This window comes from Nesoenas mayeri (genome assembly GCF_963082525.1).
Source record: "Nesoenas mayeri genome assembly, chromosome: 20".
Classification (NCBI taxonomy): Eukaryota; Metazoa; Chordata; class Aves; order Columbiformes; family Columbidae; genus Nesoenas; species Nesoenas mayeri.
Window position 1 is genome coordinate 7,572,118 of NC_137569.1, and position 25,167 is coordinate 7,597,284.

Here is a 25,167-nt window from a genome sequence, read left to right on the forward strand (position 1 = left end):
CCTTTGGGTTGTTCTATGTATACCTCTATCCATACCTCTGTTGCTCTTGCCTAATGTTTTGGTACAGGAAAATTGTCTCCTTCCTTTACAATAAGGGTATTGTAGCTGCAGTGGTACCAAATTATAATTACAGTATGACTTGTCTGTGGGCAAGCTCTTGGCTACTTGTGATAAGTGTTATTAATTTCCATAACTAGGTAGATTGCTGCAGACCGATAGTAATTACCGTGTAATTTCAGTTTGTTGTTATCTGTATTACCATAGCACCTGAAAGTCCTCATCATAGCCCAGGAACCACAATACTGCGCAAATGTAGATTAAAATATAGCCTCTCCCAGAGTGTTTATAGTTTAAATATATAAAAAGGCATCGAATAGATCCAGACAAATTAAAAACTCAAGTGTAATAATCCAGCCTCGGGCTAGAATCTTGCTTTCACTAGAGTGGAAATCCAGTACAGCGAACAGGTCCCAGGTTCTCTTTCAATGTATTGAAATAGTAATAATAATAGTAAAGAGAAGCCTGGGACCTGGGAGAAGTTTTTGAGGGAAAGCGTGAGATGGTTGGAGTAGTGGGATGGTTTGTGAAAGCCCACCCTCACTTACACGCTACGCTGCACACTCCAACCAGAAAGAAGAATTCATTTACCATTAAGCAACCAGCCACTCTCTCGCAGTTCCTAGTTTCTCTGTATTTCCAGCACTAGCCGAGCTGTGGTTATTTTCTGAGTATTTCAATGCTCATATTTCATTGTTACGGGGAAGCACAAGAAGAAAGATTGAGAATTTTAAAACATGAAGACAGAACCAACAATGCCTACTGGGGCTATTTAGAAGCTGTCAGAAGGAGATTCGCTCCTCCGGTTTGTGGCATGGTCTAGAAGTAACCTTTGATTAGCGATCAGCAGAAAAACGATCACCTCGGACCGCCTGTAAGAGGGTGGTAATGGTCAGCCAAGCATTAACCCTCCTTTCATGGGCTCCGAGTGACAAGATCTGTCACATCCCTCCGCCCGTCCCTCCCTCCACCTCTCTGTGCAGCCAGCCCTGTGATTTTCTCCTTTCTCGGACCCAATGACAGACATGTTCGTGTGTGGTGTGTAGTCTCTTTATGCAGAAAGTCCTCCCTTTCTAAGCTGGAAATACTGTTTTCAAAAATATTGCAGCTAAAGGTGGTTATTGGTCTCATTGTCATCTTTTTTTGCTTAGTTTTTTTTCTTTTATGTAGCCACGTGGCTGTTCTGCATTGTGCAAATATATAAATATCAATGGTATTATTTAACCAGTCTTAGAAGCTATTTATTTTATAATGCATGAGCAGTAAATCTCATAAAGAGTCAATGATTTGTAAAGGAAGTTATATCTGCAGATGGAGGGGATGTGAGGAATATAAGCCTATTTGCTGATGCTGTTAGGAGGAGGTAACACTGCCTCTCTGTAGCCCTGAATACCCTATATCTGCCTAGGGAAACCTGATGCATAGAAAGCAGATAAGAATCTAGTTCCTGTGCTGATTGGGGAATCAGAGATCTGAACTCTCTTTAACAGGTTTACTTGTGACACTGGGCAAGTTAAATAACTTTGGTTTGCCTCTGCAAAAATTGGGATTATTAATTTACAAAGGGTCAGAGTAGCTTAGATCATTAATGTTTGTACATCACCTGGAGTTAGATCATCTGTGGCCAAGCCATCCACTATAGATTAATATAAACAGGAAACGAGAGCACAGCACCTGCTGTGTTTGCTGTTTGGTGTTACAGATGTGAACCCCACTGAGGGAACAGGTCTGTGTTGGAGCTACCAGTGTCTCATAACACCAGGTATTGTCATGGTGGTGCTATGTGTCAGTCGAATTGACTTTTCAAGGCAAGTTTCAAGCAAATGAGCCCTTGTTTTTCCATGCTATTCAATGCTATTGCAATCTTACAGGCTTCCAGAGTGTTGAATTCCCTTTGCTTTCACTAGGAGACCTGTTTTGCAAGGCCGCATGGTGTAGTTTCTCATTAGCCTCTGTTTTAAGTCTCATTGGTCCAAAATGAAGGAGAGACTGTTCTTTGACTCTGGAGTTGGAAAAGCTACATTGAGTGGACAGCATGATGAACTAGGTTACCTTCCTTATCTCAAAATCCATTTTAATAGCTTGCTCTGGAAAGAATACAGTAAAATTGATTGTCTGCTGTCTGCTTTCTTCCTCCCCTGATCATTTGTACGTCTTCCTCCCCGGCTTGGTCCTGTCTTGCGGGTGGTTTGGGTCCCCAAGGGCAGCTGCTATTCCGGTTCTGTAGCAGCCACTCCTACCTGGAGCAGATAGACAGATTTCTTTTTTCCCTCCAGTCTTTTCATACTGATCCAGTAAATTATTGGCAGTAGTAGAAGTGGCTGCAAGGTGGAATCAAGCAGAATTCTCTATCACTTAGCTGCCCAGACACTTGTATTTCTGTCTTTTACTATCTTGCTTGCCTATATAGTCCAGTTGGTTCTTATTCTGTGTTCCTAGCAGCGTGTGGATTTGTGTGTTCTAATCCAGCTCCTTAAAACAGCAATTGGCATATCTTTAGGTCCCACTCTTTCTGAAATATGTACTCTTTGAAATGTTGGTTTTTAAACCTGTCTCTTGAAAGCCATTAGCTGTGTGGCACCATTGTATCACACTACTCAGACATTTCAACAGCAGATTTTAGACTAGTTTAGATTTCCAAATGACTGGAGAGAGATGCTTTGCTTTGCTTTGCCTTCCTTTTGACACTGTTCCAAGTTCCTGTTGTACCTCAATTTCAACATCTATTTCAATTCCTCAAAGGCACTTTATGATCTTGCAGAAACAGCAAGTCCCGGGGTAGAACCTTGCCGTAGAGCTTTTACAGCAACTCAGGCTTAACTCTGGGGTTTTTCTGTTCTCATGGTGTTGGTGACTTTCCTTCTTCTGAGGCATGGATATTGCCCAACGCTGAGATGGACTCAGACTTGCTTCAAATTCAAGAGCACATATGGGAGTCTTGCCCACCATTTCAGAGAGAAACACAGATAATGAAGATGGAGACAGATATGGACTTTGCAAATAGCCATGGAAGGAGTTTATAACCTGCTTAGATCTTGCTGTGAGAGCTGCTGCTGTGACCGCACTGAAACTGCTGAACATATTTGGGAATCAGAATTTGTGAACTGATCACGTAAACAGAAGTCCTGAGGGAGACATAACTTCTATCAGCTCATCACAGATGAGCCGCTGGACGCCAAATGGAGACGGTGACATATTATACAACACAGCTGGATTCAGAAGAGGATATATCTCTAGAGCTGAAATCTCAGTGTAAAATGAGGCTTCAAAAAGTGCGTGAGGAGTCAAACCCGTGACGGGTTCAGGAGCTATTGATCTGTTCTGGAGGCTGCCCTATTTGCAGTGAGCATCCCTCGAGTCTCTCCAGCAGAAACGCCGCTTATCCTCATGCGCCCGTTGTAGCGGATGAACTCATTTTTATAAATCCCCATTAGCAGCTGAAGGACGGGCTTTTTTTAATGTCTGTATCTTTTGTCCTACTTTTTGATCTTCCTCTTGTTCCTCTTTCCCCTTTCACCAGTATCCACATATTAAGCACGTGTTTCATGGCTGAGACACATTCAACAATTCAGAAGTGATGCACCCTGAAGTTCAGTGATTTATTTATAAGACTTGCACTGAGTTCCTGCAGAAGGAGGCAAGCTTTACTTGCTGCGTGCAACAATTCATATGTGTGTGCGGGTCGATAATTTATATAACCTGAAGGCAAGCAGTTGCCTGCTTGCATTGCTGTGTGAAGAAGCAGGGCATAGCGATGCTGCATTCAGAAGTGTGATTGCATCTTTTCCAAGCTCTGTTTAACCTCTTCAGCTGCAGAACCTCAGCAACAGCAGCTGCAAAGCTGTAGTGGGGTGGATTTCTGAGCAGGTCCTGAGAGCCCACCTGGGGCTATGTGACATGTGGCTTCTCCTCCTGTCAGCACTTTGATTTGTTAGATCTGTGTTTCTCAGCTCAGCCGTTGTCGTCTCCAGTGAGAGCCAAGTTCAAGGCGGACCAATGGGCAGTGGGAAAATGGAAAGAGATTTCCTAGCTGACCAGCTGGGCCACAATGACTGGCTCAGACACCACCACAGAGGAAGCAGATCCAGTCGCAAAAAGAGGGGATAGGGAGGGAGAATGTGTGGGAAACAAAGACAATTTTAGAAACAAATAGAGGAAACTTTCTGTAGCTTAATGCATAAGACTTGCTAAATAAAGCAAAAACTATTCCTGGCGGTGACATGCTGGTCTGAGGGGTTTAGGCAATCTCAGCTCAGCTCAGAAAGACACTTGTGGGGGTCACATCAGAGCCATAGGGGCCAATCTTGGGCGTCCCCCTCCCGCCCCAAACTGCGCCTGTGCCAGCAACAGGGACTGGGGCAGCGACTGTGACTGTCAGAGCCCATCAAAGCGTGACGAGAACACCACAAACCAACATCCATCTGGATGTTTCCTCAGAGAAAAGTATACTGTGTATTTCTTGCTGTCTTTGCTTCATTAATGAATTGTAGCCTCATTAATGAATTGTAGCGTATTCAACGTAACAAAAACTGAACATAAGGCAATTAATAGGGGAATCTTCAATTACCAGAAGCCAAATCTCCATAGCTGTTATCTCCAAGTGCCAATAGGGATTTCAGGAGTAATGTTTTCTCTCTAGATGCCACAAAGAGAAATGGGTTGGCTGGGCAAAAAGCAACCTTTGGGGGAGATCAAAGGAGTTCTGCTTGCCTTGTTACTGCTGGGGAACGGGAGAGCTGGTTTTTACAAGTCTAATTATTTAAGTAGCTCTTCATAATACACAAAGGAAGAGGGAAACGTGTGTGGAAGATTTTCTGTCCTTGTTTTTTCATCCTGTTGAACCTACATTTCTTTGCTGAATTGTTAACGTACAGCAAAAAAAGGAAAGGTTCATGATTGAAATATGCGAAAAAAGCTTTTTGATGGAGGCGAGTTCCTCCTGAAGCCACGTCACTGTTGCTCCATCGGACTCAATTTGATGAACATTTAATGATGAGGTCAGCTTAAATTAGTTTCTCTTCTTGATCATTTCCAGTTCTTCAACCGCTATAACTGTTTGTAGAACCATTCAGTGAGCTGCACTGCGGAACCAATTTGGATTAAAAATAAGAAAAACAAGCCCCTCTACCCCTACCTCCCTCCAACAAAAGTTTCCCACTCTGAATCCCTGCTTGGCTTTGTTATGTTAACACATAACTTGATTTCTAGTGATGAAAATGACTATGTTTTGGGGACTTGTGGCCATCTTGCCTTTTCTAGGTGGCTTCTTGGAACAGAATTATTTAAGTATATGTCTTGGTTTCAGCTGGGATAGAGCTAATTGTCTTCCTAGTGGCTGCTGTAGTGCTGAGATTTGGATTTAGAATAAGAGTAATGTTGATATTACACTGATGTTTTAGTTGTTACTGAGCAGTCGAGGACTTTTCAGCTCCTCATACTGGCCTGGCAATGAGAAGTTGGGGGGTGCACAAGAAGCTGGTAGGGGGCACAGCCAGGACAACTGATCCCAACTGGCCAAAGGGACATTTCGCGTCATATGATGTCATACTCGGTATATAAACTGGGGCGAAGCTGGCTGGGCGATGTGGCTGCTTGGGGATGGATGGGGCATCGGTCAGCAGGTGGTGGGCAGTTGCGTTGTACATTACTTGTTTTCTATATGCTATTATTATTATAATAATTTCTTCATTTACTATCCTGTTAAACTGTATTTATCTCAACCCATGTGGTTTTTTTCAATTCTCTCCCCCATCCCACTGAGGGGGGAGTGAGTGAGTGAGTGGCTGCGTGGTGCTTGGTTACCAGCTGGGGTTAAACCACTACAGTCTGAAAGCCCAGGGCTGTCTCTTCCTCTTGGCTTCTCATGTTCTTCTGTTACGAGATGTGTCAGCCTTTTATTTAGCTATTCTGTAGATCATAAACAGTTTACACTAATGAAGTTGCAGGCCAACACTCTATAGCTCTGATAAAAATCTATCATTTTCTGATATTCAGGATAAACCACAACAGTAAGCAGGAGTGTATTGTGTACAAAAGAATCCTTTGTGTAGAGTTGAGACAAATAAGCAACAAAGAAAGGTTTGTGACAGGTTATTTTTCCGTTGAATGTCAAGTGAATAAATCTTCTCCTTTTTGTGTGTTTTGTTACAACAGATTTGCATTTTTATCGGAGAAACTCTTCTGTTTTCAAACTGGGCCATCACAGCAGACATACTAATGGTGAGTGTACTTTGGAACAGCATCTTTCTCTTCTGGTGGCCAGTTTGTCAGCTTGCAAGAACAACCTGGAATTCACCATTTCTTCCAAATACCTCGTAGCCCCTACTTTAGCATCATCTTTTCTTTTTTTTAACTTGCTGAAAAGCAAAGTGAGGGAGAAAAACACAAAAATATTATACTTGTCCTTTCTTCTGAGCACCAGGAAGAGGAAATGTCCAAAAGGAACACTATTACTGAATTCCCAAATTTTAATTATTTGCGCAAACTCCATATGTAAAGAAATCAGCCAGCATTTCCTAATAGTCAGCACATTAGTGGATTTTGTTATCAATAACTTGGCCTTGTTCTGCGGTAGGAAATCCTTCCCTCCCTCCCTCCTCTGACCACAAAGGAGCCACGTCCCTCTCCCTGTGGCCGAGCTCCAGCAAACCTCCCATTCAACACATGCACAATAGAAAACCACCTCTGGGAGAGGAGAGAGGAAAAGAAAGTATAAAGAGTTTTTGGACTGCATCCACCTCGTCCAGGAGGAAGCTGTCAGCGACTTTTCACCTCACGTCCTTCATTTTCCATTCTTTCTCCACCATAGAGCTCTTTAAGTCTTTCAAATAAGCAAGCTGACCTCAGCAGCCAGAGTTTCCTATGAAATAGTGTGGACGTTTGTTAGAGGACCTCGCATATTTTGTAATGCTTCCATCAGAGACTTACGGAGCCTATCAAACATCCCCTATGTTGTAATCCTATTGTGAGGGAGGTTACTTGTTGCTTATTGTGTGAAAAAGAAAGAAACTAGGGCACAGAACCATTACAGGACTTGCCCGAGGTCTTTTGGCAGCTTGTTGACAGAACTAAAAATATAATCAGTCTGGCATCAATAGAAAACTCCCTTGACTGGTATTTGTTGCTTGTGCAAATATCAACGAGAAAACAATCATGCTCAGTATTCCTAGATGTAAAGATAATGGTGTTGAGATATTGATTCAGCAAAGAACTTGAAGCTTCTGCTTAGGTTCTGTTTATGATTTAAGTTCAAGATTGTGTTTACACGGGGTGTTTCAAAAAGGTGCGTGTGCTTTCAAAGCAGTATATTTCACGATGGCAACGTGTTACACAAAAATTTACAAACGGTTTAATGAGTTATCCAGTTTTAGCAACCTTTTATAAATCATTTGAAACTCTATGCCCTGCCCTTTCCCATGGCAAGAGTTTCATTCACGGGCGGTTTGTGGTTGCAGAGATACAGTGATTCGGTCTGTCCCTTTGGAACACCCTGTATTTTACGGTAGCTCTGTAGTTGCCATAACTGTGCTGCCTAAGGAACTTTCAATCTTTAACTCGTTTGTGCAGAGAACACTTTAGGATGTGGGGTTGTTAATTCTACTTCTCTCAGATGTGAATAAAGCACAGAGAAGCGAAAATGATCAGTGTCCTTCAGTAGCATTAGATAGCTTTTAATTACCGAGGTTCATTCCTCGTACCAGTTTGGCGTCAGGTGGTAGAGCTCTGCAGGGGCCCAACGGTGGTTGCTCTGAGCTTACACGGGGTTTGCAGCTTGTGCCGAGGTCAGGGTGGCCCTTCGTTAAGTGGTATCTCAGCACTTAGACAGATGTGCAGTCTACAGACAGCTGTGCTGAGGAAGAAATGGTAGCACAATATTTGTAGTTGCTCATTGCTGCCTCCTGCCAGAGGTTCTTGTCCATCCCGCCTTTGGCTGTGGTGTTCCCAGGAGCGCTCCCAGCTCTCTCTGGTCAGAATTAGCTGATGTGCTTAATTAAATTCAAGGTCCTCCAGAATATCTGGCCAGGGGGAGAGCTGAAAATAGACCCGTGCTGCCTCAAGACATTTTTCTACCAACTACTTTGTTGTACTAAGGATGCCATCATTGTCCCATTTTAATTGCTGAGATTTTTTTGGTGTCGATTTCAATATGACTTCAGTATCCTGTAGCTTTCGAATAGCTTTTATAGGGTTTGCCATCTGTCTTCCCAGCATCCTAGATCCAGTTGCATTTTGTAGGGATGCATTTGTGGTTATTTATGTTGCTTTAGCACAAAAGAACTCCATAAGAAATGTCTTAAAATAGTTGGAAATAATTTCTTAGTTCCAATTTCCAAAACACAGGATAGAACCTAAAACCATGTTAAAAACTGGATTTTGCTAATTCATGCCAACTCTTAAGCTAGCTGTTCTCTTGTCTGTTTAGACTAAAGAACTGAGTGTCGTATATAATGCCCAGCTTAATGCATTATCAGCATGAATAGACCTGTAAAAGTGCTGTACAAATAAATGTGAACATCCACGTAGGTCAATGCAAACCCGTAAACAGATGGTCTGAAGTGCGTCCGTATGACACAAGGGGCTCGAGAGGATGTTGAGTCAGACAGCAGGTGAGAGCCAGGGCTCTAACCATGTTTGACAGCTTTAGAAGAAGTCCTCGCCAGAGAAAGGTGTGGATGTGCTCTAGCAAGATGCACTTTAAATGTTTGGCAAATTAGTTTCTACTGATTACTATTTATTTGGTGTAATCAGAAGTGTGTCTGTTCTTGCCTGGGGCTGGTAAGGAGTTTAAAAGCATTATTAGTGTAAGCATAACAACACTTCCATCATATACATAAACATTACCATGTTTTCATGGATGAAAAGCTCTCCATACTGCCTGAACTTTGTTCCCACTGCTTCCATTATGCCAGAAGTGAGGCTTTTTGGAAACTGCATCCCAAATGATTTATCGTAGCTCTCCCAATCTCATGACTGCTTAAAAACCAAGTTGGTAAGCATTTTCAGAGGGTTTGCAAGTTTAATTTGCTTAGAAAAACAAGGATATTTGCTTATTATCTTCGAAGTGAATTGTTGGCTCTTCATAGCCTCGTGCTTCCATTGCATCTACTTTTCTTGCCGGTGTAGTGGTCGGTGTGCAGCTCCTCACATTGTCTGCAAGAAAAGGTGCTGAGTGCTGGGTTTGATAAACTGTCAGCGCTGCAGAACGTACTGCACTGCCTGAGACTGGAAAAGGCTGATATTTGTTCCAAATGCAAATTCGTAGAGAACAGATCTTATTCTCCCAAGCGCAACTCTCCAAGTCTCCTCCCAGGCACATGCTCGGGTGGTACTTAGGGAAAGGGAGTCGGTTCTCATGGAGCACGCTAATCATGAAACAGATTTTGCCAGCCATCTTTGCAAATTGGCCTCAAAATTACCAGAACCCCAAAGCAGCATTAAAACTGCCTTGTAACAGCAATAATGAATGAGCTTTGGTGCAGCAGGCAAGTGCATAACATTTGATGTGCTTGGGACTTTGTGGAGTCTGGTCCTGATAGTGGTTTTTTTCCTCCAAAGTTGATGGGCAGAGGCTCGGTGGCATTTCTGTGTAAAAGCCAACAGGTGATTTAAAGGGCTTCAGCTATTGCAATTGCAATCTCTTCAGGTCTTCGATGAGAAAAGCCTCCTCTAGTTTATGCAAAGTTTCTTTTTTCTTTTAAAACATGGGTTCTTTTTAAATGGTCATGAGCTGCCATGGAGATGCTGCCTTAATGTTTTGCTGTAGAGTCACAGTCTTCCTTTAGGCTTAACACAGGCAGGGGCTGGTGCCCGGCTGTGCTGTAGCCACGGAGGAATGTGGCTTTTGCTCTGATTACCTTTCCTATAAATAAAAAAATGTATCTATTTAATATACAATATACTGCCCCATTTTTATGCCGAGGAGCGTCTCTGCGGCTCTCATGGGTGCCGATGGCTGCGGGTGGATGTTTGCTACTCCGTGCTGTGATCCAGAGACCAGCTCAGCCTCCTTTTACTTCACTTAAAAGTGCTTTTTAGAGAGTGTCTGCCCAGCTGTGTCTTTTCTGAGCAGTAGTTACAACAGGGACACCTGGGCTACTTCCAGGCTTTGTCAGTGGCTGGAATGGGGTCAGCGTGTGTTTTCTTTGCCTTTGGTGCTGAAAGAGGCCAAGATGCGTTGTCCTGAAGATTCCTGTCTGACCCAGAAAGAGCAGCAAAGTGTTTTAGAAATCAGGGGGTTCTATCAAAGATTAGACGTGAACATCAGAACTTATCTTTTTGGCCTTTTTCTGGGAGAAGGATTTCCTGGTTATTTCATTTTGGACCAGCTCTGCTGGTTTCACTGCAGGAAGGGGATGTCGCCAGCAAACCACGGCCTTTCCGAGCCACTATTTAAAGAGCAGAGGTTTGCCAGAGCTGCTTGCTCAGCCTCCCTGCCCGTCCTCCCTCCCAACCTGCAGCTGGGGATGAGCCAGGACTGTCCCTCCACCCGCGCCGCTGCGGCTCTCCCACCTCCACTTTCCATGGGATGCTCAAACCAGCACGCGTATGGTTTGAATTTAGGTCTATTTTGGTACCAAAATGCCCATTTAGAGCTGTAATTTACTGCTGTCTTCCTAGAAAAGTAGATAATGTGTGCTACCAACTACTTCCTCTGCATCAGAACAAAATGTTTTTTAAGCAGAGTATTTTTTTTGGTGTTTTGGAGATGCTGGTTTAAATCTTTCTTTCTTCCCAGTATCTTTTTGGAGGAGGAGGGAAAATCTCATGGTCATTTATTTGCCGTGTGTTGGGGTTTTGGTTTGGGGGGCGGGTGGTCTGGGGGTGGTTGCCACTTGAATTCCAGAATAAATTGAATACGTTTTGGCTCTTTGTAATGCTAAACTTCTTCAGCTATGCAAACTGAAATCTTGCTGGAAATTGTATTGTTACTTGCAAAACTACATGTAAGCATAGCACAGGTATACATGCAATTTCTGTATAAGATGTGTATGTATTCATGTGTATAAATACCTATATGCACACACACATCTGATGCAGATGTCAGTCATCAGTCAAACTTCTTTCTCCAACTGGCACGAATTCACTGCCTGAACATTGCAACTTTTGAATAAATGTCCCATTTCCTTTGTCATTTTGCTGAGAAAATGGATAGGATACAGAACCAGGCAGGCTCTCCTCTCCAGATTTATTGACATAAACTTTATAGAAAGAAAAATATTTTAATGTCAGTTCAAAATTCCCTGTTTCACAGATCTGCACAGTTCTGGAGTCTTGCATTAAATAGAATTTCACTTTATCTTCTCAGCTGCCCGTTTCTCAGACAGCTCTTGCAGAGTGTTTCTCCATTGCTCCTGTGTGAACTGGGGCCAGGTGGGAAGAAGAACAATCCCTTTATTTTTCCTTCTGTCTAATCTGCCCAGGCTGCACCCGTTGCCCTGGATCTTCAGGGAATGGTAATGAATTGTGGGGCTGACCTGTTTCACAGTGTCACCTTCAGGACATTTCCATGTCTCTAATGAAGTCTAGACTTTTATTTTCCTCGAGGGATTTCTGTGAGCATTCAGGTCTGTTTTATGCTCCTGGATGCCTAAGGACAGTGTCTGACACCCGTAGCCAGGTGGCTGCTGAGGATCTGATCATCGTGTTGCACAACAGCAGTTGAACAGGGGGACCCATTTAACGTGTGCTGTCAAAGTGCATTAGCAGTGTGCATTTGCAGCTTTGTAAACCAGTAATGAAAGAACAGGCGGGTCATTCCGAAAGCACACGGTAAAACCCTAAGGAAGAGCATTTAATCTAATTTTACCCATCATTCCTAATTGTCTCTGCATGGAACAAAATGCTCTTTCTAAACAGGCATCGGTTCTCTTCTAGTGTGGATTTTCTCACTGATGTTTCTTTTCTGTCCCTTTTTTATGGCAAACTTTTTCCATTGCAGACAGGGCAACTCACCTTCCCTAAGAGGAAGCGTGAAAAGCTCCAAAACGGCGCTTCAGGTCAGGTCCTGTCCCCCCATACAAGTCACTGTTGAGCAACGAGTTCTCCTCCGTCAGTCAGCTGAGGTACATCCATCTCTGTGTGTCTCTAGCTGCGGATGTGCCAGTCCTGAAATGTCACATCTAATTAATAAATGACTTCAGGAAAGGATTGCAAGAAGGGGTTGAAGTCTGGGAAGGCATGCTTTGTAAAGAAAGACTAAAGGCAGCCAAGAGAGGAAGTGGAGAAGTAAAAGGGATCATGGTGTACAAACAGCTAAACTAGAGAGTCATTTCTAGCAGGGCAGATGCTTTTCAGAGCAACAGGAAAAGGCAGAACAAGGTTCAGTGCTTAGAAATGGAAAAAATGCTCACTTGGATTTAGAGACCCGTTGAATTCTTCATTACTTACAGCCTTTAAATCAAGACAGGATCAATTTCTAAACTAGGACATATGGACTTGGTGCAGATGCTCTTAGCCAGCTTCTTTCACAAGTTTTATGCAGGAGATACTTACTTTTTTTGGCTCTTAAATTTGTGTTGTAAAATCAAGGTCATTCCATAGGATAAGAGTTAGTTGGGCCTTTTTCTTTTTCAATTGTCACCCCCTTCCATGGTTAGGGTTCTATTTTCTGCAAACTCTGGTCCCTTAATGGGGGGATAACTTGTGGCTGTGTCTGCCACTGACTTAGTCCTGACCTGGATATAAACTGAGCAATACAAGACAGCAGGGCAGGTTCTTACTTTGCTTCCCTTATGTAATATTTTCTTTTCTCTCCTTTTTTGCAGTACGTGGTCATTCCAACACGCCGTGCAACCGCAGTGGCCTTGCAGAGTTTCACATCGCACCTCCTGGGAGACGCTGGCAGTCCGTACCTGATTGGATTTGTAAGTGCTCACAGGGTTACCTGCCCATGTTGGATTTTGTTTACTAACTGCTTATCTAAAACGCCAAGTCAAATCATGCTGGGGAAGGATGACCTGTATTTATTGGTAGAATAGGAAGCAGTGCAGTGAAATACAACCTTTTTACATGTTTTTGTTGTCTGTGGGCTACTGTTCAACCTCGGAAGGAACACTAGGGCACAAGAAGTGAGCTGCTAAATCCTGTTAGCCTGGGGCGTTTAGAAAGCTTATAGACAGCTCTGTAAAGGGACAGTGGTTGTTCTGTGGTGTGGACACAGATCCATTTGAAATTAGATGGGAACAGGGTTGTGTGTATGTGTTTAACTGTGAATCTGGCCTCATAAGCCAAATATCTATTTATGGGTAGCAACATGCAGCTGTTCTGACCTGCTGACACTTTGAACCTGCTTTGTATGATAATAAATGATGGTGCAAAATCCATGGCAGGATGGGTGTGTATGTTTTGGGGGGTTTATTAGTATTCCTTTCTGGTGTGTATGTTTTGGTTTTTTAGTAGTATTCCTTTCTATTTCTGCTGCAGTTGTTGGCCGTGGTCTGATTGGCCATGTCCCTCATTATACCCCCAGTATCCTAGTGCAGAGCAAAACAACAGATCCTCCTCCAAAAGCTGGCAGCCAGAGAACATTCACAGCTGAAAATATAAGTCCTGGGAAATGAAACGAGGAAAAGAAATCCAGATGTGCTTGGATAATTACTTTCCCTTGCACCCTTCTGCGGAGTTTGATGTGTTGAGTTTCACAGAACGCAGACCATTTATAAAATACAGCAGCTTCCATGTAAAGCCCCGAGCGGCACTGATCTGTTGTGCTGAAGGTGCTCCCATTTTCCAGTGATGCAAGTGGGATCTTCATTGGTCCCATCACCTGAGAGGCACAACTTTGTTGTGCTCTTCCAGCTCAGTATGGCTGTGTGACACGGCCGCTGGCTGCTGGGGACCTTGGAGTTTTTGAAAAACATCTTTTCTCATCTGTTCATCCCATAGACACCAGTGTGTGTCTATACATATTTATTTATATTTAATTTTTAGATATGTATTCATATATACATAAATATTTACCCTTGAATGCCAGCTCCCAAAGCTGATATAGTTGCCGTGAAGCTCTCTGAAGCATACATGAAGAGACAGATACAGATAAGGCTGAAGGGACTGAAGAAATGAGAAATACCTCAGCAGAATAAATTTGTGCAGTTTAGTTTACTCTTTATTTACTTTCTGGGCATCCAGGGAGAAATGATCTTATTTTAGAAATGATTTGAAGGCGGTGAGAACAAAGGAATCACTGGCGGCGGCTGCTCTGTGCAGGGCAGGCGGCACGGGGAATGCTGAAGGAGGGCAGGGTCTGGGATGCAGGTGATGCTGCTGCACGTTCTGTCTTTTCCTTACGTAAGGGGGATGTCTGGGAGGAACAGCAAGGACTCTGAAGGATTGCAATTAATTTTGAAAGTTGCCTGGGGCTCTTTAGTGTCACAGATTAAAAAAAAAGGACTTTGGTTGTAGAAAATAATGTGCCTTGCCCTTCTGCTGGTGAGAGATCAAGCAAGTTGTGAGTTATTAATACTTAAAGATGCCAGCCTGAAATAGCTGCCTTAGGCTTTCTTTGGACTGGGAAAATATTAATTACGATTTTGAATTGTTCTTTTCTAATGCTTTGGTTGCTGGGCAGTTCTCATTTGGGAGGAGGCTGCCCAAGTACACGGCTCCGTGGCAGGAGAGGAGAGAGGTGCTCATGGAAACCACCAGCATCCTTTTCTGCAGCTTCTGGACCGGCTTGGCTGACTCATGCCCCCCGTGCTGCGGGGATTGAAAGGGCAACTGCAGCTTTTGCTTAACACAGAAAAACAAATACTATTTAAAGTGAAAGGCCAAACAGACAACTTCTGCAGCAGAGCTAAGAAAAGCAATCAATTTCATTGTTAAAATCTGCAGGTGTTTGTTGTTGGCATCGTCCAGCCACGTTGTAGGATGGAGACCTTCGTGTGGGATGGGTTACAGAAGGCTTGGGTGATGACAGGGAGTTTCAAGGCAACCTGCTTCTGTTGGCTTTAAGGGAAATTTGGGAAGCCAGTTCCCATGGTCCTTCTGGGAATCCCCAGTCTGAGGACATGAACTCACACTGCTGTGTGAGCAGTGTTTTGATCCAAATACGGCTGGAATCTTACATGGGTTTGGTGAGTTCATAGTGAGATTCCCTCTAGCAGCACTTTTAATAAAGAATCAGATACCCATGTCCTTCTAGGGCGAAGCTGTCACAGGCAGTTGTCTCTGTTTGCTGGCTACCAATAAATGTTGTATTGATCTTATAATCTTCATGTGGAACGTAGAAGGTACTTAACAGCTGCAGCCTTGCGTACGGTCACTCCCTCGCTCTGTCAGAGCCATAAGAGTTGAAGGTCACATTCAGATTTTTCTGTGATGTCCTCCAGTTCCAAATCTTGCAATGCGGTTCTTTAAAATCACCCAAAGCACCAAACGTATGTTAGTGTTTAAAAGCTAAGTGATTATTTTTCACGTCTCTTTAAATATTGATAACTTTTATTATGCTTAAAAGGCTTAAGATTGTCTTACAAAGAAGTTATGCAAATGCAGTTTTAGGGTGGCGGCTGTAATTTGAGTAAGGTTTTACTACCTGCCAAGCACTGAGATCAATTACTATAAATCAGTGCTGCCTATTCATTCACAAATAAGAGCAGGCATTGCTGCAGTATTTCATTAGATGAGACAGTTTTTATTCCTAGATAACTGTAACTTTTTCAGAACCTTTGTGATAACCTGCAGATTTTATATAATTCCTGTTCAACAACTTGGAGTATAACTCCATGCTTTATTCTTGAGGTAGTCAGTGAGAGATCTCACCTGTTCAGTGCATTACACCCAAATATCTCTAGTGCTTTTCCATCTTTGAAAGGTCTGACTATACAGAAATACCCCAAATCCCACCACTCTTGTTGATGATCATATAAAGGTTTTCTAACTGCTCTTCCCATGCCTCATATCTGGACAGGATTTCAAGCTCAGGAGAGCTGGGTGGAGAATGTGAAATACAGTTCATCCTGTTCAGGCTGCATCATAGCTCCAGCTCTTTTTATTATTCATTCTGGTTAAATCTTTGTTGCCCTTTAAAATTAAATAGTTGTAAGATGTGCCCGTGACCCCGTACTTACACGTTCATCTCTGCACATGCGTGCACGAGCCTGTCTTCCCTACTCGGGGTTTACTTTATTCCTTCACACAAACAGCAGTCTTCCTCCACTTGCTGCAGTACGCTTTTGCTTCGGGCAGGCGTTCTTTCATTGTTCTGAGGCTGTGCCTCTGTCCTTCTTCTTTCCTTCCTCCAAGTCTGTCATTTGCTCCCCACTCGAGCACAGCCATGCTTTCCTCTTCCACCCTTGCCTTGCTTCCAGCCCTGCCTGTGATGAGAAACACGCACCTACGGCAGGTTTGCTGGCTCTACACGTGCTGGGGAAATCTCCGTCGTGGGCACACACTGTCCTCACTGCTGTGGGCTCTCCTCTTACCCTCCTGCTTTATTAAATTCTTATCTTCCCTGTGCAACCATCCAGCAGGTCTAGAGATTGAAACCTGTCTGTGTCTGCCTGTCATATGGCAACATCAATGAGTGAGGGTGGTGTGAAGTGCCAGAGATGAGCTCTGCTCCACCAGCACCTTTGGATGGGCTAAAAGCTGCTCCCTGTGCTCGGCTGGTGCTGGTACCCACCTGTCCTGACCTCCTTGGCTGCTGCACGTGAGGGACACAACGTCCAGCATTACCCACATTGCTGGGTCTCTACCAGGCTCCTCTTGGCAGACCCCACGACCCAAATCCGTGTGGGTTTGCAGTGCCCAGGTGTGCTGCTTCTCCTGCCAGCAGCGACCACAAGTGTCTGAACAGGGATTTTCCTTTCAAAAAAGAGCTCTGAGCGTGAGTGACCTTGTAATTAACTGCAAGCAAACCTCAGCTGCTCTGTTTTGAATGAGGTTTGTGCAATTCCTAATCTTACCTAGAAAAATTTTATTAATAAGCCAGTCGCCCTTCACTTTTCCCCCTTCCCCAACTTTCTTATGTAAGTAGGTTGATAAACTAGATCTAATGAGCTACTTAAATAGCAAGAATGCTAATGACCTTCCTTTAGCAAGTATTTAGCAGAACAGTGTTAATTACCACTGGTGCAGAGTATCAGGGAAGGCAGATCAGGATTTGATTAGGGGCAACTCAAGGAACATTGTAGTAAATGCAGCAATTAAGATACTTTAAAAATGAAAGTTATAATTGGAGGTGTAGATTCCACAACCTTCTTGTCCCATTTTGAGACAGCCTTGTTGTTGATTTAGTTTCAGAGATGTAGAAAGTAGTTTTATATGTAAAGACATGCCTGCCCGAGAAAGCAGAATTCATGTATTATGGTTTAAAATTTGTATTTTGTGGTTTTAAATGATATGACCACCTCAGATCTGTGGACATGATTACTCTGGAGTAACACAGAGTGCATGAGGCCTTTGCAGCATGTTACGTGTTCTAATATTTATAGTATCTATGAGTGTGTATAGGCAGCATCTTCCATCACCTGATGGAGGCAGATTAAATGCAATACACAGTTCTGCTTTTTCTTGTTCTTTCTTTACCAAGTGCCAGCTGCTGGTTCTGTAGCGCTAAGGGCATCGCTGCTCCTGTCGAGATCTTCCCCACGTCCGTGCTTGCAGGTGGCCCAGGTTGTGGTGGGTAACATGGGAGTCCAACATCTCATGTACGTGCGTCAGGGAAATACTGTGAGGAAGGGACCCCCAGCCCCTCATCCTTATTATCTGTATGTTCAAGCAGTGACTTTGAGGATTTCTCTGGTCCTGGCTGAGCTCAGTAATTAAAAGCCTTTTTCATAGTGCATGGAAGGGCCAAGTCTTTGACATGGCTGTCAGCTGCACCTGCAGACCAAACACATGGGATTTATCTCATCATTGCGACGAGCTAACAAGCTTCTCACTCCTGATGACTCAGCAACAGTCAAGATTTAAATCTGCCCTGAAAAAACAGATGACTTCCCATCTATAAAATGCTCTTTGCCAAAGGTTCACAGCCTTTTCTGGTTTGTGCACCTGTCCTTTCCAACAGCTCTGGTTAGAAGTGCAGGTTCTCAGTGTTTTTGATACACGGACATTAAAAGTATGTAAAAGTATCTCATCAAATAAAGCCCAGAAATCCAGAGCTGATTGTTGTTTCATTCCAGTATTTCAAGCTCCATCCCATCTGCTGTGTCACTCCTTCTGTGCACTAAAATTCTCATTAAATAAATAGCTGCTTGGCACTTTTTTTTCACCTCCAACAAAATTGAAATAACTTTTAGAATATAATTGATTTACCTTTCTGTGGCTTTCAGAATGAATATAATAAATTAGCTGGCTTTACTTCCTTGTGTTATAATGTGTTTCTCATGCCATTTAGCACAGCATAAATGTTTGTGCTCCCCCACAGGTCCAGCAAATTGTTTACTTTTGCTTTATAGAAGCTCTTCTTTTTGGTTTCTAGTCTTCATTTACATGGATATTAGATTTAGAAAATAAAAACTTGAAGGAATCTTTAGCGAGCATCTCTGAATTCCAAGTGGGTGAACCCAAACCACTGTGGGGCTACAGGGGGTGCTGTGTCAGGGACCTGTACTGAAGAGAGGAGCCAGGGAGAGCCTCGTATCACATCGGTAATAATGAAAATCAGGTATTTGTGCCAGATACTGCAATGGAAATATCCTTTTATGTAGCAAAATTTGTGCCCAAGAGGCAACATCAGAAAGTTAGAAGAATCAAGCAACTGCGGAGGAATTGAGATGTACAGACTCAGCAATGAGACAAAGTAGATGAAATGATGGTTTCAAAGATGTTGTTACCATTACGTTGTCTAATTAGTAAATCAGTTTAATTTAACTGCTCATGTTGTTCAGGAGGAACGGGAGCACAGAAGCGAGCCGTCTTTCTAGGGCTTCAGCCCTAGAACTTTAATTGCATCAATAGCCTGTCAAGTGTTCATAAATCACAGCACTTGCTTCCCAAGAAAGGTAAAGAAGTTTGCGTTTCTTCCTTCATTGATTGAGACGCACTCACCGATCGGGGTTTAGGATCATGCCCACGGCAGCTCTGCTGTTTTTTCCCCAGCAAGTGGGGGTTTTGTGCCGCTGGACCCCATCCCGCCGGCTGCCACCCGCTGAACACGCACCATTTGTGTTCTGTTGGGAACATGCCACGAGCTGCACTTTGTTTAGCAGAGTCATTCCTCTTGGGCTGAGGTCTGTGTCACACAGCGAGGGAAGAGAAGATGTGAACTTTCATAGGGTGTTGCCAAAGACTTTTGAATAGACTGCAAAGCAGCAGAAGCATGTCCTTATTGATTTTCCACCCGAGTTTTGGGTAAAGGTTTTGAAGCTTTTTGCCACCTACCAACGGGCAGAACAAAGAACGGAATCCCACAGAACTGGCTCTGACTCCGCACACAACCCCTGCTTTTTGTTACTCATGATAGGGAGAAGACAGCAAATACGATGTGAGATTGGGTCTTGCCAAATCACAGTTAGACAAGTTGGGTTGCTATCATCGCAAGGAGTCTGGAAAGCCAAAAATTGGCAATACAGAGCAGACCGTTTGGCAAACAGCATGTTGCTCTTGGAGCACCAGCCTGTAATTATGTCTTGGGTCCTCCAGAGGAGATGCCAAAGTTCCAGTCTTAGCAGGTGGCTTGTAACTGAGTGGAACAAAACAACAGGGAATAGCGACTGTTAAGTTAACAGCAAAAACATATGTGGGCTCTGATAAAGTTCTGGAGTTAAGAGGTGCAGGCATGGGTGAAGAGCTTGTAGGAAACCTAGATAAAGCCCACTGGCTTGGTGGGAAGAGTTATACCATGGATGGGAGGACACAGTGCTTTTTCTGATGTGCACTTACAGAATACATTGGGTTAAAAAGGAGGAAGATGGATAGCATATTCAATATTAACATGATTTGTTGGTATAAAAGGTCAACACGGTGCCTTAGAAGGGAAGGTGTGGGCAAACTGCACTGGGAGTTTCATTTGCTGGAGATTTTACGTTTTCAAAGCAGGTTTTAGCTTAGAATGTCGTGTCATCCGTAAGACAGAGCAATGGGGAGCGTATTGCCTGACTTTTAATCCTCTGCTGCTGATTTATCATGTCAGTTTGCTGAGTGATTTATTGTCTGGTCCTTTTGGAGGATAATTGTATCCATTCCCAAAATGAAAAGTGGTTTAGAATTTCTAAATTTCTAGTTTAGAATAGCCTCAATTCTGGCTGTTGCACACAGAGGGGCTGATTCAATGCCAAGTTTTGGTTTATAATGAAGAGCAAGGGAAATATTGGGACTTAAGGTGTCTGGATACATGAGGGAATAAACTACCAGCCCATGTCGCTGTCTTCTGGGTGCAGTGCATGTTCTGTTTGATTTCCTACGGGTGCATTCTCTTCACATTCAAGTCTTGTTGCTATTTTGTTAATTAGTCTTTCAGACTAATAGCCACTGTTATTTGCCTTTCAGTCTAAAAAATTTTTTAACCATCAGTCCTCACACGAGACTTGTTCATAACGCTCTTGTGTGTGTTGTACACTGTGAATTAAGTTCTCTGTGAGAGAACAGGAGCACTTCCTTAGCTCCATCCCAAGCACTGACATTTTCTCCTCCTCCTTCTTTCTAGAGCAGGGTATGAAACAGAGAAGTCTAAAAACCTTCAATTCTTTCTGTAGATAATGCTCTTTCAGTGTTAACTGATTTCTCTCTATTTGAGAATGTTCCATCCTGAGAACCAGTCCTGTGCTCCATGGTGTGCAGAATGGTTTATCTCCAGCATCAGGCTGGTTGCTTCTCCTTTCCTGGCTGTGGCAGGAGCCAGCCTGAGCCGTCAGGAGGACGTTAAAGCACCGGTGCCACCAAAGCTCCCGTGTCTCCCTCTGCACACTCTGAGACTTGTTCATTTGAGTCCCCATGAATGTCACCTTGTGTGCCCATCTGTTGTGCTTGGCCTCTGCTGCGACATCCCTTCACACACCTTCACCTTCCAGTTCGCCCTGGTTGTTTGCAGGGCTGTGAACTGGTGATCTGTCCTGTCTGTGACATGTCCTCACTTGATTTTCAAATGTTCTTAGCCTTGCACGTTGGATTTTGCCTGTAACTTGTGTCTGACAGCACCTTCTTCGTTAGATGTAATGTAGCAGTTCAGAAGTTGCTGCACAAGCTTTGCGTATTTCTGGAACTGATTTGTGTGTGTGCACAGCAGTAGGACTTGATGCTGCAAATTCTCTGCAGTCTTTTGATATAAACTAGCATTTCTGCCTCAACAAAAGGTCACAGATTAAAAACAGAGCTGTACATTTAAATACCCAATGCCTTGAGACTCACCCATACCGCTCTGTTGGATTTATGGAGTGTAAAGTTGTTTGCTGGACAGTAAATATTACAATGTGATTGTTTTAGCTACACACAGTCGTTAAATATTACTGAGGTTGAGCAAAAGCTTTTCATAATGAACTAAATCCTGCCATTGCATGTCACTGCTCCTTCCTGTAAACACAAACTAGTGTTCCCTTTCATATAATTACACTTTTTGGCTGATGGAAGATGCGGGCTGTCTTAGCCCATAAACTCGGCGGTGTGTGGTTCTTCGGTGTGAGTCACGACTTGCACACAATTACCCTGCACAGTGCAACAAGTTTAGGAGCTTAGAGGAGGGAATGAGGTTTGTGCCTCAGATACGATGATAAAAAACCCACGTTGAAGTCCTGTTTCTGAAAATCAGATGAGATCTCTGTTTTGTTGTGGTTTGAAAGACGTTTCCCCCTTCCCACTCAATACACAGAAATGGAACTGAGTGCTTCATTTTGCTGCAAGGCCGGTAAGGTGTAGGAGCAAACAGGACTTGATAGAAATTGCAGCAGATTGATTGCTCCCTCACCCATCAAGCAGTGCCGGGGTGGCCCTGTCAGCACACCGGGAGCCTTGGTTGGTGCGGCCAGGTTGGGCACCCACGGATTCAGTCGCTGAAGCAGCCGGGGACACGTTGGAGCGGCTGTGGGGAGAATGTGGAATGCTGAAGTGTGGAGGGGACATTCAACCTTTCCCGAACACACTGTTCCATTTTAAACCTCATGCACATGTTCAGTGGGCGGTTGTTTAGAATGTCTTGTTCCCTCACTGTTGTCATGTCTCTTTTTCATCTAATTGATTAATTTTTTTGCTCTTCTCTCCTAGATCTCAGACTTGATACGACAAAGCACAAAGGAGTCCCCAGTCTGGGAGTTCCTCAGCTTGGGGTACGCACTCATGCTCTGCCCGTTTGTCGTTGTCCTAGGAGGGATGTTTTTCCTGGCCACAGCCCTCTTCTTCCTAAGTGACCGAGCCAAAGCTGAACAACAGTGAGTAACCTGGCAATTGCAAATGGGGAGGTACTGGAGCCTGTTTTCTCTCTCAAATGTTATGCTTGTACTCTTTCCCTGGCCTTGGTCCTTCAGGTAAAGGATGTCGCGTTGTTAAGAACCTCAGCTCAGCAGAGTGCATGAGGCTGCACGAAGCACAGGGGCTTGGGTCATGCTGGCTGGGCATCCTTTACACGCTTCTGCTCTGGTGGATCTCAGGTGTTGGCCGTACGACCCGCAGGGGAGCACAGTAGTTGAGATCACAGGCCCCTCTTACCCTTGCGTGAGCATGTCACAGCCCAGGCCATCATGGTGAGGGGTTGCTGTGTGCTGGAGCGTGGACTGCTAGGTGGAGAGCGAGAGGCACTTTATGGAGCTTGGTGGTTCAACTTTGAGCCCACAGTCCCATCTCAGGCCCCCGTGCCCCGCTCGCTACCTCCAATACACAGGAACAAGAAGGAAGCAAGCTGAGTACGTGGGGACATCGCGCTCAAGGGTCACCGTGTTGAAGATAGTCTTTCTCAGTCCCTTACTGCAGCTTGTAAAAAAAAAGCTACTGTTTTTCAGTAATGAAACCGATTCGGACCACCTCACGGTTGGCAACTACAGTAATTCAGAAGACGCTTCCACATGACATACAAACTTCTGGGGTTAGTCTCTTTTTCATAATTGTCAAAAAATAAGAGTACTGTGTATAATGTCATGCTGAATATGTGGGTAGGTGACTAGTCTGGTGCTGACTATAAGTTGCCTTTGCCTTGCTCCCACTGGGAGGAGATGCAGACACGGTGCAGATGTTAACAGCCTGGCGTAGTTCTGCAGACAAAGCGAGCGGGGTTTACCTTGCTGAACCTCGAGAAGAGCCCTGGCATGTCCCTGTCGCTAGGCATGGTACAGCTAGAAGGAAAATAAGGTGTTTGGTGGTTGACTTAAGTGTGGGAACAGTTTGGATGATACTTTCTGGCTCACACTGTTGTATCAGGTGGATACAAGAGATTTGGAAGCTGTGTCACAGACGGTGCTGTGACCCCGTAGGAGCAGTTCCACCTTCCTTTTACTAACACACATAAATACCAGAGAAAGGAAGGGTTTTCTGCCTCCTGGTGCCTTTAAATGTATACATTGCCCCTGTAATGAGATGCTTAAACGTGGTGGAAAAAACTCATGGGTCTCATAAGGGAGGTTAATTCCTGTACAGTTGAACTTTGGAGATGTGACATGACTGATGTGTGCCTGGTTTGTTATCTGCATATAAGGGCTCGACAGTACAATAAGTGGAATTGGAGATTAGATGTTAGCAAGAACTTCCTAAGAGAAAAAGGAGGTAAATGCTACAGCAGATTATTTGGAGACGGTATGAAATCTGTCCCGTGTTTCTGAAGGCCATCCTGGCTCAGCGTTGGGGCAGGAAGATGGGAACCGCTCTCCTGCTGCCTCCCAGCCCTGTTTCTGTAATCATGCGCATAAACTGTACATGCAAATCCAAGTTGTGATCACCTGGGGACATGGCAAGATGACCAGAAGTTTCTGGGTGCTCAGGGTGGCTTTTTTGCTGCAAGGAGCCAGAAGTTCTTTGTAGTGCTAGGGTAGTGATACAGTGCAGCAGATTAAATCCCCCGTGTAGGCAAAGCACGAGGCTTCACTCCACCTCTTTCTAGGAAAACTACACTGCGTTTGTCTTCAATGTATTCAGAGGGGAGAGGGCTCGTTCCACTTATAATGACGGTGGGGATGCATCCCTTTTTTTACCACGTGTGTTGCCAGCCTGGCATGGCAGCGTCTCCGGTGGGGAAGAAGCATTTCAGTGTTGGGGTACTGATGAATTCTGGGTCACTCTCATCTTCACCAGCATTTCTAACCCCGCCCGGACCTTCCCGCTGGGCAGTGCCCTGTGGATCCCAGCCGGTCCCACAGCCCCAGGGCCGTTCCGAAGGCAGAGGCTTTGTGAGGAGGCACAGCAGGGCCGGGCTGGGCGCTCCCTGCAGGTTCTGCCTGGCTGCCAGCGCTGCGGGGTTTGACAGGAGTGTTCTCCAGTGCCCCAAAACACCAGCTTTGCAGCAGCGTTACGGTGGGAGGGAGATCACATCCGCAGCTCTGCTTTCTCCTGCCTACAAGTGTTTCTTTCTCTCTGTGGCTGTCCAGCCTGAGCAGATTTGGTTGTATTCTGTTCACGTCCAAAGCAGACCAGCTCTCAACCAGTCACTAGTTTACTTTTTGAAGAAGCATAGTCAGGTATCAGACCTGGTTTTGTTGCTCTCTCTCTTTCAGCATCCTTTTCTTTCCCGGTCTGCCTGATTCACATTTGTTTATGAATTTTATATTATCTAGCCATGGATCTTTCGTGTTGCGAACTGCCTCAGACACACAAGGAGAACAGTTGTCATAAATAATGGTTAACAAAATAATTTCAGGTGACTCCTACTGCACTGTTTCTGGGATATGCCCACTCCTATCTTAAAAATACATCCTACAGTCAGCTTGATTCAGCTTTGACATGTTGAAAAAGATTTTCAATAAGGTTGGCAAATGTGGGGTAAGGCTCCTCTCCTGCCCTGTGTCACCTGGGTCCCATCTGCCAGTGCCGACAGGTTCGCTGGTCTCCTCAGGGTAATTTATGGGCAGGATTTGTTTGTTATTAGCCGCACACACGCCAGTGAGCAGAAAGACAACAGAGTTTTTCGCTATTAGCAGCTTCAAACTCCACGCTGGACTCCAAATCCGATGTCCAGCTCCCACCTACCCGCCAGTCCATCTGCGCTTGGCATCGCGCACCATTTGCCGGGCCAGCCTGCCGTCCTCTCCTACCTAT

General features: G+C 44.3%; 1 protein-coding gene across 1 annotated transcript in view; it reads left to right on the forward strand.

Annotated features, from left to right (window-relative positions):
- Positions 1 to 25,167, forward strand: part of LOC308048160 (sphingosine-1-phosphate transporter SPNS2-like) — a gene marked incomplete at both ends in the record, with an annotated part of 117,274 nt that overhangs the window by 81,964 nt on the left and 10,143 nt on the right. Inside the window, 3 exons of the mRNA XM_080357099.1 lie at positions 6,211 to 6,276; positions 12,822 to 12,920; positions 22,195 to 22,358. Coding sequence (XP_080213225.1) covers positions 6,211 to 6,276; positions 12,822 to 12,920; positions 22,195 to 22,358 — 329 coding nt within the window. The remainder of the gene's footprint in view (positions 1 to 6,210; positions 6,277 to 12,821; positions 12,921 to 22,194; positions 22,359 to 25,167) is intronic.